This window comes from Vulpes lagopus, chromosome 1 (assembly GCF_018345385.1).
Source record: "Vulpes lagopus strain Blue_001 chromosome 1, ASM1834538v1, whole genome shotgun sequence".
Lineage (NCBI taxonomy): Eukaryota > Metazoa > Chordata > Mammalia > Carnivora > Canidae > Vulpes > Vulpes lagopus.
The window spans coordinates 29,515,125-29,532,205 of record NC_054824.1 but is presented as its reverse complement, the minus strand read 5'-3'; the positions used below and the strand labels follow the sequence as shown (position 1 = coordinate 29,532,205).

The 17,081-nt window shown below is 35.5% G+C and overlaps 1 protein-coding gene across 7 annotated transcripts in view; it reads right to left on the bottom strand.

Annotated features, from left to right (window-relative positions):
* The window catches only part of UBE3D (ubiquitin protein ligase E3D), a 156,688-nt gene that overhangs the window by 112,654 nt on the left and 26,953 nt on the right, over nucleotides 1–17,081 (bottom strand). For all 7 annotated transcript variants that reach the window (XM_041762593.1, XM_041762601.1, XM_041762627.1 and 4 more), the window contains 3 exons: nucleotides 15,315–15,546; nucleotides 8,660–8,729; nucleotides 418–487 (listed from right to left, as the gene is read on the bottom strand). In XM_041762593.1, coding sequence (XP_041618527.1) covers nucleotides 418–487; nucleotides 8,660–8,729; nucleotides 15,315–15,546 — 372 coding nt within the window. The remainder of the gene's footprint in view (nucleotides 1–417; nucleotides 488–8,659; nucleotides 8,730–15,314; nucleotides 15,547–17,081) is intronic.

Genomic DNA, 17,081 nt, shown 5'->3' with positions numbered 1-17,081 from the left:
AGTAATATATACGTATTTTTTTAAAACACTGGAGTCATTTGAAAACTGAGTGTTTCAAAATTTAAATATGTCAAATTAAACCCAGAAATAATTATTCAAAAACCTACTGATGATTAAATTATAAAACCTTGGATACCTGGCATATAGAAAGAAACACAAAAAAACTTTCAGAATTAGAAGATATATATATAATGAACACATTTGTTTATACCTCTATGTAACAAACAAACCATAAATGAATCCTCAAGTCTTTTATATGTGTGGTTTGGTTCAATTGTTTAAAAGTCTTTTTTGAAGGGTTTTGTTTTTCCATTTAAAACAAAGACAGGTAAGAATAAAAATGAATTCCCAAATAATCAATTGTACCTATCATTTTCCACATTTGAAATCACAGTATAATTAATTTGCCATTTGTACCTTGGTATGATGGGAAAATTTCTTTCAGACGGCTGAATAATTATCTCTGTCATATAAAACTTGGTGGTTTCTAGAAGCAAAAAATAAGAAAATTTAAAATCTCCACATTCCACTAAGATTTTTCTTGTGAGCATGTTGGTCCCAATGATAACATCTCGAACTAAATATTTAAAACGTATACTAGTAAAATTCACATTCAGTAAAAATTTTTCCAAAATGACTTAGTTTAAGACAACAAAGCACTGATGACTACCAGGAGACTGTAGAGGGCCTGATGTTCTTTCAGAAGACATGCCCCAAGTGAATCTGGACATGCCCCAAGTGAATCTGGTACAATGACACTCTGTTCACACATATGGAAGGTTAGAAAAATCAGCTGCATCACAGCCATAGCTCACTTACATAGAATAGAAACTACTCATTTGACTTCCTAATTTCCATAGTCACAAACATAGGAGTCAATGAAAAGGGATTTTTATTTGAAGATTATTTATTTAGTTATTTGAGAGAAAGCAAGCACAAGCTGAGGGGAGGGATAGAGGAAGAGGGAGAAGTAGATACCCTGCTGAGTGGGGAGCCTGACATGAGACTCCAATCCGAGGACCCTGAGATCATGACCTGAGTCAAAGGCAGACACTTAACTGACTGAGCCACCCAGGCGCCTCAAAAAAGGCTTTTTAATCATAGTGTCCTACAGCCCATGCAAAGATGCTATAAACCCCACATTAGTCTTTCCCAGAATACTAGTTTATTAATATTAGTTTATTAATCACTGAGTTTATTAATATACAATTCCCAATGAATCTGGTTATGTGATTACTTAGTTTACAGAAAAAATTAAATAGTAAACTAAGTATCTTACAGAAATGAATATAAACATAACCATTCTGAATTTTTAAAAAAATCAATTAAAAATGTTTCTTTTCACTAGTAATTGGCATCAAATACATATATTTGAATGACAAACTACAGCAATGATGAAGATATAGAGAAATGGGTACACTTATTCACATATTGCAGTCAGAGCTGCAAATAATAGATTTCTGGAAAGCCACTTGATGGAGACCTTAAATATATTTTGAGGGACGCCTGGGTGGCTCAGTGGTTAAGTGTCTGCCTTCAGCCCAGGGCGTGATTCTAGGTTCTCAGGACCGAGTCCCACATCGGGCTCTCTGCATGGAGCCTGCTTCTCTCTCTGCCTATGTCTCTGCCTCTCTCTCTGTGTGCCTCTCATGAATAAATATATAAAATCTTTAAAAATAAATAAATTTTGATGCCATAATTAAACACTTAAGAATTTATCTAAAAAAATATTCATAAAAATTTATCTATAAAGATGCTTATATTAACTAAAAACAAACTAACAATTGAGAATGGTTGGCCTAGGGATCCCTGGGTGGCGCAGCGGTTTGGTGCCTGTCTTTGGCCCAGGGCGCGATCCTGGAGACCCGGGATCGAATTCTACGTCGGGCTCCCGGTGCATGGAGCCTGCTTCTCCCTCTGCCTGTGTCTCTGCCTCTCTCTCTCTCTCTCTCTCTCTCTCTGTGACTATCATAAATAAATAAAAATTAAAAAAAAAAAAAAGAGAATGGTTGGCCTAAACAATTATACATTTAGGCAAGAGAATTCTATGCAGTCATGAAAAGTGGTGTGCCAAACAATTTTTCATTGTTTTAAGATGGAAAGTTATTGTCAGTACATTTTCTGAAACTGTTTTCAATTGCTCAATATAACACACACAAAAAGGCAAAAAAAAAATCGATGAGTTTAATAGAGTATTACATATCTAGAGCCACGAAGATGAATTTATCTAGTTCAATTTTCATTTTACTATTTTGAAGTCATGATTAGATGCAGAATTAAACCTTTTAACATCATGAAGCGATCCCTTTTATCCCACTGCTGTTACACTATAATTTAATTCTACAATTTCAATCCTACAAGGTATTACTATTACTGCTTTATGTAGTTAGCATCCACTTAATGTCTTCCACTTACTTACCACTGTCTTCACCAATCCTTGAACTTAGACCTCCTATCTGAGATCACTTTCTTCTACCTTTTTCAGGTAGAATTCTATTCTTCTACAAAGTATAATTTCTTATAATTAAAAAATGAAACCACTAGAAATGAATAATTCTCATTTTTGTTCATCAGAAAATATATTTACCTATGTGTTGGTTCTTTCATATCATATAAATCCTAGGATAACAGTTTTTAACCTTTATGCACATTGATACTACCATTCCATCGTCTTCAAACTTCCATCATTTCTGCTCATTTGAAAGTGATCTGTCATTTTTCTTCAGTTGCTTTTAAGATTTTCTGGTTTTTGTTTGTTTGCAGTATCACTCTGGTTTGTCTAGCTATAGACTTTTTTTTTTTTTTAATTTATCATACCTGGGTCTCATTTAATGAGAAGTCAATCCATAGCTTACTGTTTTCTATCTCTTTTGTAAAATTCTTAGCAATTATCTCTTCAAATATTGCCCACGCTCCCTTATATTTCTTTTCCTTCTAGAAGTGTGACTAAAAATATGTTAGAGTATGGAGGTTCCTCAAAAAGTTAAAAATAGAACTACCCTATGATTCAGCAATTGCACTACTAGGTATTTACCCCCAAAATACAAAAATACTAATTCCAATGGATACATGCTCTCTGATGTTTATAGCAGTAATATCAACAAGACCCAAGTTATGAAAAGGGCCCAAATGTCCATTGACTGATGAATGATGGTACACACACACACACACACACACACACAGGAATATTACTCAACCATAGAAAAGGAAATCTTGCCATTTGCAACAACATGGATAGAGCTTGAGAGTATTATGCTAAGTGAAGTATGTCAAAGACAAATATCATAGGATATCACTCCTATGCGAATTTAAGAAACAAAACAATGGTCGCCTGGGTGCCTAGTCAGTTAAGCATCAGACTCTCGATTTTGGCTCAGATCATAATCTCAGGGTGTGAGATCAAGCTCTGAATCTGGTTTGGGGCTGGGGTAAGATTCTCTCTCTCCCTCTTCCTCTCTCTACCACTCTCTCACAGAAAAGAGAGAAAAAAGAAAAAAGAAAAGAAAAATATCATAAGGGAAAAAAGAAAGGAAAACTAAGAAACACTCTTAACTACAGAGAACAAACTGATGGGGAGGTGAGGTGAGGGGATGGGTTAAATAGGTGATGGAGATTAAGGAGTGCAGCTGTTATAATGAGCACCAGGTGTTGTATATAAGTGCTGAATCACTAAACTATATACCTGAAACTAATATTATACTAATATTAGTATATGTTAACTGGAATTGAAATAAAAACAAAAAACCTCAAAAAAACATATGTTAGATCTTCTTGGTATATGTTTTATGTAGATCTTTCCCAAATATGCTTCCTGTTGTTTCCTTTGCCTTTTGATATCTTCAATCCTGTCTCTTATATGGTTCAATATAGTAAAGCATGGTTGTTGCAGTTTACATCTGATAACTCCAATAACAGAAATGTCTTTCTATTGTTTGCTGTTTTTCTTAGTTCTTATTGATAGAAGTCTAGTTTATCTTTGGTTGTATGGGGAACACTGTGCTTGGTAAGTTATTTGTGGTAATAATATGTTTCACAATGATGGTACTTTTCTCCAAAGGTGATTTGCATTTGACTTTGCCAGGCACACAGGTGTTATAGCTAGTCCAAGGCAGATTAATCAAGTTCAAGACATGAAATTCACTAAAGCACCAAAGGATTGACACCTGTCTGTAATTTCACCTGTTCCATCTGATTCACCTTCACACTAAAGGTATGGCTCTTTAGGTTCTCACATTTTTGTGCAGAAAATTACTACCCTTTTGGTGTAGTCTAATTCATGTCCTTACTTCTCAAAGCAATCAAAATAAAAGTTCTAATTTTAGAGAATTGGCATATTGCAGGGAAAAGGTGACTTCAATTTTGTGCTAACTTTTGAGTTTTTGTGATAATTTACCCACATACTTTTTTTTTTGGCTTTTATAACATATTTTCTATTTATCTTGACCTTTGTTCCTTCCTATGGATTCCAGTTACCATTTGGTATCTTTCACTCCAGCCTAAAGAACTTTCTTTAGCATTTTTTTTTTTTTTTTTTTTTGTAGAGAAGCTCTGCTAGTAATGCATCACTTCCACCTATTTACATGAAAATGCTCATTTTTTGCCTTCATTTCTGAAGGACAGTTTTGCTGGATATAGAATTGTTAGTTGACTTCGTTCACAGCCCCTTCGTTCCCAACCCCAGCATTTTAAATATCTCATTTTAGTGTCTTCCGGCTGTCACTATTTCTGTAAAAAGTCACCTTTTATTGTATCATGAAGTCCCTGTGTGTGATGCTTCATTTTTCTCTTGTACTTTCAAGACTCTCCCTTCATCTTTGGCTTTTATCAATTTGACTACAAGGTACCTGGGTGAAGTGCTGTGTGTTTATCCTACTTTTCACTGCAATTATTAGATCTAAAAGTTAGTATTTTTCACCAAATTTGCCAAGATTTCAGCCATAGTTTTCTACAAATATTTTTTGCTGATTCTTTTTCTTCTTACCTCTGAGATTCCATTTACACATTAACTGAAACATGTGATATTGTCCCACAGATCTCTGAAGTCCTGTCCATTTTGATTCAGATTTTTTTCTCTCTGTTCTTTGCATTGGTTAATTTCTATTAATATACCTTCAAATTCAATGGCTACTTTTTCTTCTGTCATCTCAAATATGTAGTTTAGCTGACCTAGTGAATTCTCCAGTTATGGTACTTTTCAGCTCTATAATTACTAATAGTTCTGAAGTTTCCAATCTGTTGAGATTTGCTATTAGTTCACTCAATGGTTTTTTTCCCTTTTAATTCTTAGCCATATTTATAAAAGCCACTTTAACATCTCTACTACATTTAATATTTGCACTTACTCAGCACCTGTTTGTTGAATCCCCTTTTTTTCCTCTGAGTATCAATCACTCTTTTCTGTTTCGTTGCATGTTTCTTAACTTCTAAATGGAAGTAGGACATTGTATGTAATATAATGTTGCTATTCTGGATTTTGTTTTGTTCTTTCAAGGGTTGTAGTCAACTGACTAGCTTGGACTCAAACTATGAAATGTCTTCCCACAGCATGTAGCTGCTAATGTTTCTGCTCAGTTTTATTTTGCTTAGCCTGGCTCCCTAGAGAGTATTCACTATACCTGCATAGTTTAGCTCTCAGCAGGTTTTGCTCAAATACCTCAAGTCATTAAGGCTCCCGCCTCTGCTCCCCAATTGTGTGTGGATTGAGAAATGAAATCAAAGGCATGGGAAATGTGCAAGTCTCCCCAAGCTTCAATTCTTACTGAACTCTCTGGCACCTATTGTATGCATTTAATAGTCAGCCAGAGCTATGTGAAGAGGTTATCTCAGCCCATCCCCAGCCTCTTACTTCCAAAATCTCCATCTTACATTTCTAGTTTCTCCTTTGCCTACCTTGAACCTTATATTATTATGACTATAATGATACCATGGAAATATTTCCTTTCTTGTTCAGCCTTCTGTTTCCCTGCAGTGCATAACTGCTTTCTTTTCCACATTTAGTTTTCCAAGCACCTTTAGCTAATTCTTCCAATATGACAAAATGGCTTATCTCAAGATTGTTACATGTGGTCAAAGAAACCAAAGAATGCATCACTTTCATTTTGTAATTGAAAAAGTGTTTATCGCAATCTTCTCTCCTTTGCTTCAATCTAGGGTGTTATTCCCTAGGCCTGCCTGGGACTCCCTTATCTGTGTTAGATAATCTGTTTCCCAAACTCCATGTCTTCTTTCTGGAGGTCAAATCCTTAGGTTTGGGGAGGTATATCCTATGGTACATTCCTAAGAGAATATGCATTTGAAGTCCGTATTTTGAGACACTGCATTTCTAAAACTGTGTTATCTTCATACTTGATAGTCTGACTCTGATAGGATTATGTTAAAAATCTTTTTTCTTCTAAATTATGAAGGCATTGCTTCATTATCTTCTAGGTTTCAACAATGCTGTTAAGAGTTCAATGCCATTCTAATTTCTAAACTTTTGGACACCACTTGCTTTTCTTCCTCCAGAACCCTCTTCCTGGATGTTCAGAAACTGCTCAATGATACAGCTTTGAATAGCTTCCCTGCCATCTCATTAGTCATAATGGACATGTAGTAGGCCTAGCTCTAGAAAACAGCCTTGTAATGTTTTTTTTAGTATTTTTTTTCTTTGATAATTTCCTAAACTGTTGTCTCCATTCTTTCTTTCTAGCTTTCTATTAGCTAGATGTTGAATATCCTAAAAGTCTCCATTCATTCATTCATTCAACAAAAATTTACTGGGTACCCATTATGTGCCAGATATTTGGTGCTGAGTTTACAGTGATAAATGAGATAGACAAGATCTCTATCCTCAGGAAACTTACATGATGATTTTTTTTTCTATACTTCCTTTCCAATTTTCAATCTGAATTCTGGTTCTGATTTATGAGATAAGACAGCACCTTAATTTTATCTTCTAGTGCTTTGATTAGTTTTTAAAGCAATCACAGCTTTAATTCTATATTCTCTGAATTATGGAGGCACTATTATTTCATTTCTCTAAGAACATTATTTTGTTAAAGATATTCTTCTGTTTTATACATACTTTATTTCTTCTCTATGCCTTTATTCTCTTTACTTCATTATTCAGTCTCTTTTATGGAGGTTTGCTCAAAAATTTGTTGATTCTCATCAATCCATTCATGTTTAAGCATAAGGTAATAAAATGCTGACAGGAAACTCTCTCAGGTGTGGGTACAAGTCTTGTTGACTGTAGGATGGCTGAATCTAAGCTCATTTTACTGTTGAGGGGCCATATGAATCAGTGTCTGCCAATCTCTTCTCTGGTTCATATTCTTCCATTTCCCAAGAAAGAGTCATCTAATCTCCTGCCTTGAGAGTATAAGCAAGTTGTAAATAGGGGAGGACTCTTAGTTAGGAGTCTTACAGTTCCATATAACAATTTTGAATTCATCACCCTTCCTCCAGCCCTTTGTCTCAGACTGCTTTCCCTGTTAACCTCCTGCCTCCAGATTCTGAGCAGACCAGCTCTGGGGCTCTAATAGTGAGTACTGGCTCACTCCTCACTCAGATGATCCGCAGACACTGACGTTGCAATGCCCTCCATACTGCCAAGTGTGCTCTCATACCTTTCAGCTTTATAGTTTCCAAAAAATGGTCTGCTTATACCTCTTGTTTACATCACTGTTGCTTTGTCTCCATTGTCCTTTGTCTCTGTGGATGTACATCTTTTGTATTCCCTGACATTTTAACTGGGCTTCAGGGAGAAGAGAAAATAATAAAAAAAAAGTCAATTTACCTAATTTGACTAGAAGCCTTAAAATTTTCTAGGATGTTACTTAAAGGGCTTGCTTTCATTCTCCAAAATGACGTTGAGGGTGGCATCCTTTACCTATTCCTCTTCCTTTTCTGTTCACTCTGAGCAAGTAACTACTTACAAGATTTTGAAAATATTAAGATACAAACAAAAAAAGACCACCATCTGCCTTCTCTTAGGTACAGTAGCTTCACTTAAATCACATCTTCTAATTAATTGTATTAAAAACAATTATTCATCACCCACAAAGCTAATGCAGCATGTTGTAGCTCTCTAAACATTCTAAAACCACATCTTTAAATAATGATGCAATTATTAGGATTTTATTATATTTGAAAGTGGTATAACACAGACTTTACCTAAATATAATGAACACTACTGGGAAAAGAACAAGGAACAGAGTATAAAACTCAGAATATGTCTTCTTCTGTTTCAACCCCCAGCCCTAAAATACAGCCCTGAGGCAGAGGGCAGCCAAGAAATCTTCTCCACTGCCTCTAGCAACCAACATTTCTGATTAAGGAGTTGTGCTGAGAAAAAAAAAAAAAAAACTCGATATTCTTTACGACAGAGCCAAGTACAAACTTTATACTATTGCTTTATATCCACAGAGAGGATATGAAATATTGAAAAGGACCCAACTTCTTAATGCTTAAAACTCAATACTATGTACTTATAAAGGTCAAAATACACAAACTTCTTGGCATATTGGATGCTATGTTAGCTGATTTCTATTTTAAAAATCATCAATTCTACAACATACATTAATTATCTATCTCTCATATAGATTTCCTATAAAACCTCCTTCTACTCTTTTTTAACAAGAAGGCAATCATTTTGGATTTTTTATTATGAAATTCTTACCTGATGACATGGTCTCTCCCAACATTACCTTGCAACGCTTACAAATTACTTTGGTATTTGCCTTTGGTTTCTGTAGAACAGAAAAATGTCATTTAAATGTCATTCAGCTTTTCTTAAAAGGAATATATAATTTTAACTTAGTCTCTAGAGTATACATTGAACTTTACATTTTATTTTGCCCTCTACTAAATACTGGGAACACATTTAGCTTGTATGCATAATTCACTTGCACAGAGATCTTCTTTTTTTCCAAATCTAAAGACAGAATAATGAATAGACTGATTTTTTCAAACCTAGCCACTTCTTGATAATATAACTGTTGTAAATAATTTGAACAAGAAGCACCTTACATTTCTAAAAAGCACTTCCAAACACCCATTACCATTTAGACTAGGCAGATGGTAAACAACAAAGGCAGAGAGAATAGGTGACTTGTCCCAATTCATGTGTCTAGAAAACAGGAGAATCAAAAACTGGAGCCATTATTTTGACTCCTAGTCCTGTGTAACTTATGTAAAAGTAATCTATAATTCATAATTACTTATCAGAAGTAGAAAATACTTAACCCATTCATATAATTCTATTTTTCCATGTAAGATACACATTATAACTGGAAAAACTGGAAAGTGTTCTGAGACAAATTCCTGAAGCATTCTTAAACTTCAACAATCCAAATTCATTATTTGGGATAGAGATTAAATAGCTAGCACCCATCTAATCATTAAGCAAACAAAAAAATGTTCTTTTACATTCAGAGAACAGAGGTGGTTACCAGAGGTGGGGGAGGAGGGGTGGCAAAAATGGGTGAAGGGGATCAAAAGGTACAAACTTCCAGTTATAGAATATGGAAGTCATGGGGATGTAATGTACAGCATGGCAACTATAGTTAACAATGTTGTGTTATAGGGATCCCTGGGTGGCGCAGCGGTTTGGCGCCTGCCTTTGGCCCAGGGCCCAATCCTGGAGACCCGGGATCGAATCCCACGTCGGGCTCCCGGTGCATGGAACCTGCTTCTCCCTCTGCCTGTGTCTCTGCCTCTCTCTCTCTCTCTCTGTGACTATCATAAATAAATAAAAATTAAAAACAATGTTGTGTTATATAATTAAGGTTGCTAAGAGTAGATCTTAAAAGTTCTCATCAAGTACTGGGTGTTATACCCAACTGATGAATTCTTGAACATTACATCTGAAACTGATGATGTACTATATATTGGTTAATTGAATTTAAATAAAAAGAAAAGTCCTCATCACAAGAAAAAAATTATAGTTATGTATGGCGATGAATGCCAACTAGACTTATTATGGTGCATATCTGGCAATACATACAAATATCAAATCATTACACCTAAAATCATCACAAGAAAAAAATTATAGTTATGTATGGTGATGAATGCCAACTAGACTTATTATGGTGCATATCTGGCAATACATACAAATATCAAATCATTACACCTATATTATAAAAGTAATATAATGTTATCTGTCAGTTTTATCTCAATCTAAAAAATCTTACTGATTTGCAGTTTTTTCTAAGAGGTTATGTTATAAGCAATTGCATGGTAAGAGTCTGGGCCAGAATTCTTAAGTTTAAATCCCAGCCCTGTTATTTATTATACACATGACCCTGAGCAAGTTAATGAACCTCATCTGATTTCCTCATCTGCAAAAGGGAGTGAATAGTAGTGTTTAACTCATAGCGTTGTTTATTAGGATTTAAAAAGGAGGGATCCCTGGGTGGCGCAGCGGTTTGGCGCCTGCCTTTGGCCCAGGGCGCGATCCTGGAGACCCAGGATCGAATCCCACATCAGGCTCCCAGTGCATGGAGCCTGCTTCTCCCTCTGCCTATGTCTCTGCCTCTCTCTCTCTCTCTCTCTGTGACTATCATAAAATAAAAAAAAATAAAAATAAAAAAAAAAATTAAAAAAAAAAAAAGTCATTTAAAAAAAAAAAAGGATTTAAAAAGGAGTGTTATAAAGCACTGTACTGGGAACATGAGAACTACTAAATGGATGTTACATAAACAAAATATGTTTTTGGTATGTGTCATTCAAGAAATGGGCTGGAATGTCATACCTTCCCACAAAAGGATCAATTTTTTGCCTTTTATTGGACAGCGACTATGTATTAAGAATCTACCAAAAAAATGTTTTCACATCCATAGTAATACCTTTGTTAAAGTCATACAACATTCCTCTCACACAGATACGCTGTAACATGGGAAGTCACATAAGAGTGGGCAGGGAGAAGGAATTTCTGTAACTCTGGACACCTGAGGTCATCTCTCCTGGGAAACTACAGGATAGAGTGGTGGTCTAAGTAAGGAAAGAGTGCCTTTCTGATGTGGGATAACAGAAGGAATCTTATGATCAAGGTAAGTTTGTACAATTTGATCAATTTGTTTGTACAAAGAAAATGTACAATTACATTTTCTTTAGCATTAATAACTATTTCCTAAAACTGCATATTTAAATTGAGTTCCATGGATGTGCTACTAGTAACTGGTAGAGTTGATATTTGAATCTAGATTCCTTCGATGCTAAAACTTGTGCTTCTTAAGTGCTATGCCAAGTGTTTTCCAACCTAATTCATAGAATCAATTCAATTGATTGAAGGTTATGGCCTATATTTTTCTTTTTAAGATAAAATAGAGGGGCATCTGGGTGGCTCAGGGGGTTAAGCATCTGACTCTTGATTTTGGCTCAGGTCATGATCTCAGGGTCATGAGATCAAGTTCCCTGTCAAGCTCTGTGCTGGCACGGGGCCTGCTTAAGATTCTCTCTCTTTGGGATCCCTGGGTGGTGCAGCGGTTTGGCGCCTGCCTTTGGCCCAGGGCGCAATCCTGGAGACCCAGGATCGAGTCCCACATCGGGCTCCCAGTGCATGGAGCCTGCTTCTCCCTCTGCCTGTGTCTCTACCTCTCTCTCTCTCTCTCTGTGACTATCATAAAAAAAGAAAAAAAAAAAAGATTCTCTCTCTTTCCCTCAGCCTCTGCCCCTCCCCTGCCACTAGCTCTTTCTCTGTCTCTAAAAATAAAAAAATAAAAAATAAAAAGATGAACTAGAACAGAAATATCACAGTACTTCACACACAGTGTAAGTACTGCTTCAAAAAACTTTTACTTGACATGTGTTCATGTGTGTGCATCAGATTTTGATATAAATGAATTTCTGGGGTGCCTATGTCACTCAGGTGGCTAAGCATCTACCTTCAGCTCAAGTCATGATCTCAGGGTCCTGAGATCGAGCCTCACGATGGGTTCCCTGCTCAGAGGGGAGTCTGCTTCTCCCTCTCCCTCTGCCCCTCTGCTTGTGCGCTCTCTCAAATAAATAAATAAAATCTTCAAAAATATATGTATTTCTTACTTTAGGGGTCAAAAAAAGTCAAAGCTACAGAGAAACTAAGGCTGGTGAGAATTTGTTCAGGTGTAGGCAAGGATACAGGAAGAAGACAGCTCAGAAAGCAGGTGTATGTTCAACTGTGAAGTTTGACACTTGGGCAGTTTCATGCTTTCTTACAATAAAAACTTTCTGTATGGCTCTAAATTGGTATTAAAGATACTTTTTAAAGGACCTATTTTGTACAAGTTAAATCAAACCATCCTCATTAAATCTTACAGAAAACTAAAGGCTTTCCTAAAAACTATATATTGGAATAGCAATACCTGAGAAGAATAAATTTTTCTACTCAGAAATTTTTCTACTCAAAGAAAAACTTTAAGTAGAAAAATTTCATTAGGTACTCTGTTATGTATTTCATTTATAATTGCTCTTATAGCACATTTTGCTTTGTCTTTCAGTGAAGCAGGAGAAGTGGTATTTGTTGGTTAAAAAAAAAGTCTACCTTTTCAAGACACTGGTAATCAGGATTTTTAAATGTGACCAATAAAAAGCAAATTATCTCAAACAACCAAAGGTGTGTTGTTTGATTCAAAAAGAGCCCATTAGAAGGGACCTTTAACATAACTGGTAAAATCTGTATATGGCCTATATTTTTATCATCAAGTAATAATTGTTCATTTTGTCAAATGTGAAATGACACTGTGACTACTTAAAAAAGAAAAATCCATCTAGGATGAAATGACAGAATGTCTGGAATTTGCTTTAAAGCACTTAAGTGGGGAGTTGGGGTGGGGGAGGGAATTAAAGGGACAGATGAAGCATACTTTATGAATCAAGATGATTGGTATACTGAGGTTCACAATTCTTTTCTTTTTACATTCATGAATATTTACAAAGTTCAACACGTGATTCTAAGAAAAAAAAAAGCCTTAAGGATTTAACAAAACAAACAGCCAAAATCAACAAATTATTGCCAAGTACACCAGGAAAGAAAAAAAAGTGAAGCTGTTAGTCATGCTTGCCAGCTGTCATATAATCAAAGTTCAATTTTGTTTGTTCCTTAAAAAAATTGGATGAAGTCACAATGTGACCATACTTTCTAAGTCTACAATATTATGAATCTTATAAAAGGTTGAGGTGCCATCTTTATCATTCTATTTTAGGATGCTGGTAGACACAAAAAAATAGCATGAAACACGTAAATGCAAGAAATAAGGAAAACTTCAGCAGGTATCATCTGAAAACAAAAGGTATATCCTGCCACATTAACAGGCACAAACACTGTATGTTCTAAAGGGATCTTAAAGGAAAGAAATAAGTGTTGGATTTTGTTCATTTATGCTATTTTTTAAATGAGGTCTTCTCTAATTAAAATATTATAACATTCTAAATTCTGTTTAAACAGAAACTCTGTTTTGTAATGCATTTCTCTTGACCACTACTTAAAGGAAATAATAAAGCCAATAAAGCAGTTGTGCGATAAAGCAGACTAACAGTGTGGGAACTCTACAGAACAAACATCAAAGACAGACCTTGTTGTGGACTAATTAAATCAATATATCTGAGAGACGGCACCACTGCTCAGAGATGTGGATTAGCCTCCTGTCCTCGTTTTTATTTCCCTTTGTGTTGTTTCAATTTCTAAGGACCCTTGATATTGTCTCGCCAAAAAAATGTTTCCCAAGAGATACTATTAGGATGCTGTGTCACCATGTGACATTTCAAAACCCTGCTAGATGGCTAGACTTGGTGATATGAGAAATAGGTTTTCAATAGCACAGAGCAGCCTTGTTCCCACAGGAGCCTTGAGAGCACTGTTTAAGCAGTCCCTCTAAATTTATGTTACTATTTTGGTCACAGGCATACTCTTTCAACTGCTGCAATATGCAATTAAAGAGAACTTCCATCTAGGCTAACTTGGAAACAATCCTGTCAACAGTGGCTTGTCATGACAGGAGTTTCTCACAGTCTCCTTGATACTAAACACCGTAATGTCTGAAAATGAAGGGTCTTCCTTTAATGCACAGGATGGTTGTTTGCAATTAAAAGAAATTATTGTAAATGGGCATCATATAACTGATAAAGACATAAATTTAAGAATATATTTCCAAATAGAGTGCAGAGTTTATCTAAAACGGGAAACTTGTGGTTTCTCTTAATCTTTCTCTTCTCCTTTTCCACTCACACCTTGCAAATATCTTAAAAATTTATAGCTTAACAGTCAAGTATTAGTATATAAATTTAGATTAAAGTGTGATTTTAACATCCATTTTAAACATATAATAGACCTCTGTTAACTTCTTACCATTTATTTTTGAAAACCATTCAAGAACAAAGTACTATAATTTTAAATGAATCATATTTAGGTAAAGGGATTGGTGTTTATGGTGAGAGATAAGGCAAATAATTCTGATAACTTCAATCTCCGATGACTTCCTTAACTTGCCCTCAAAATATAAAACAGTTCTATAAACTAACTTACAACCTGAGAGCTGCCCAACTATTGCACATTTCCTGAAGTGGGTTCAGTTTTCATTACAAAAATTAAATGAGTCTTAAATGAAATTTAATGTACAATGCTTTTGTCCCACCAATAATTAGATGTTAAAATGAAGATTCTCTGGCAATGATTTTCTTTACTTTTTAAATCACATCTGTATTGACTTGCCATCAGAATGATTTCTCACAAGGGCCAAGTCAATGCCATTGATTTTCTTTTAAAGTAAGGCAAACCACTTATTCTCTGTACTGAAAGGAAACTGCTTTCTCCCTAAAGCAACTTCTCTAGCAGGAGGCTCCTGACCTCACATTTTCAACCACCAATTCAGACCCAGTAGCACAAGCTTCATTTCCATGTTTGGACTCCTCCATTTCCTCTGTTTCCTTGATGGCATCTGCTTTTATGACATCAGCATAAGTTTTAACTATGGGCAGACACAGGAAATACCTAGGCCTCGCTGTATGGCATGTACCTTGGAACAAAAGAACACTTTTAATTTAAATCAGACTATATAGATTATTGAATATTGTCCTAAAAACAAGAAAGTAGGGCATTTTGATTTGTAAAATGGCAACATTCCCAATTCTGGGCATGAAAAAGTCCTCTTTCCCTTCTTCCTGCAGCCCCTGTAAGCTGTTTTGGTCTAAGGCCATATGCTCTTCTTGTATCAAGAGAGCAGAGCTAGTGAATAGAGGCAGTTGAAAATCATGGATTTTGGTCCTTGGAACAGTCTGTGTAGTATGCTTTAATTAAGACTGGAGAATCCAGTTTCTAAGCCAACCTCTAAATTAGAATTTATTTTGAAAAGATATTTTACCAATTTAAAATGGTTCTCAGAAGAAGGACAGCATGTCTCCACTGGGGCTAATTCAGGTCTTGGCTGCCATAAATCACTTCTTAAATTCACCAAGAAGAAAGAGTCTCCAATAAAACAGTCATTCTCTTGCGGATGAAGTGGCTTATTAGCAAAGGGGTCAGGATGACAACACCATTCTTCAACTAGAGCTCCCCAGTTCTCACTCGGCAATGGGAGCACCCTGATGAGCTCCCTAGTAGAGAGAGGAAAAACATTTTTTTAAAGAACAAAATGGAAATGTAGCATTTTCTTAATTAAATCAGCATGAAAGATGAAAGAAACGCATTAACCACATTGTCTGCAATGATAACTTCCCGCCTAGATTACAAAAGTAAAATATACTTATTATAGGCAGTTTGAAAGTGTATAAAGGTATAGAGAAAATAAAAATTATCCTTTCAAGCAACATAGGTATACACATGTTCACAGTCCAGAATCAAAAGATATACACAAACTGTACCTTGCTTTCACTGTTTTAGTTATATTCTGATTCTTAATGATTTCATTCTATTCTATAGGTATGCCAAAACTTTGAGATCATTCCCTTTCTGGTAGGTCCTCAGGTTTTGAGTTTTCCAGTATCAACAACCCTGTCATGAACATTCCTATTAAAACATTTCTATACATATCTGATTATTTCCTTGGGAAAAAAATCTTGCAACTGTGAGATCACGATCACAAATGATATCCACGTTTTAAAACCCCACACATATTGACAAAGTGCTTTTCAGAAAGGCTATATCAATCTGAAATTCTTCCATGTGCCTGCTTCAGAATTGAATACTATCACTTTTCCATGTAATGGGTGAAAATGGTCTCCATACCGCTTTAACTGGCAACTCTAATTACTAGTGAGATTGAACTGGCTTTCATATTTATTGACCAGCGAGTTTCTTCTGTGAGTTGTGATCAATGACTATTTTCCAATGACCTATTAGTATGCTGTTAGTAATTTTTAAAAGTATATTCTATCTAAGAATATTAGCCTTTTATCCATCATCTGTGACAAATAGTTTTGTTATTGACTTTTAATTTGGTTTGTCTTAAATTCCAAATCACCTAACTCTCTCTTCAGTGATTTCTCCCATTAACTATTTTTAATTTTTTTAAAATTTATTTATGATAGTCACACACACACACAGAGAGAGAGAGAGAGAGAGAGAGAGAGAGAGAGAGAGAGAGAGGCAGAGACATAGGGTGAGGGAGAAGCAGTCTCCATGCACTGGGAGCCCGACATGGGATTTGATCCTGGGTCTCCAGGATCGTGCCCTGGGCCAAAGGCAGGCGCTACCACTGCGCCACCCAGGGATCCCCCATTAACTATTTTTAAATAAACTTTTTATTTCGGAATAATTGTAAATTTACAGAAAAGTTACAAAAACAGTACAGAGAGTCCTTTTTTTTTTTTTTTCAGAAAGTCCTTATACACGCTCCACCCAGCTTTCTCTAAGGTTAACATTTTATATAACCATGGGAGATTTGTCAAAACTACAGACTTTATCTGGATTTCCCTAGTTTTTCCATTAATGTCCTTTTTTCCTTTGATCTAGGATCCAATTCATGATAACACACTGCAGTTAGTCATCATGTTTCCCTAGTCTCCTTAATTTAGTCCGTTACATTTTCTTAGTCTGTCCTTATTTTTTAGGACGTTGAAATTTTTGAAGAGCACTGGTCTGGTGTTTTACAGAATATCCCTCAATTTAAGTTTGTCTGATGTTTCCTCAG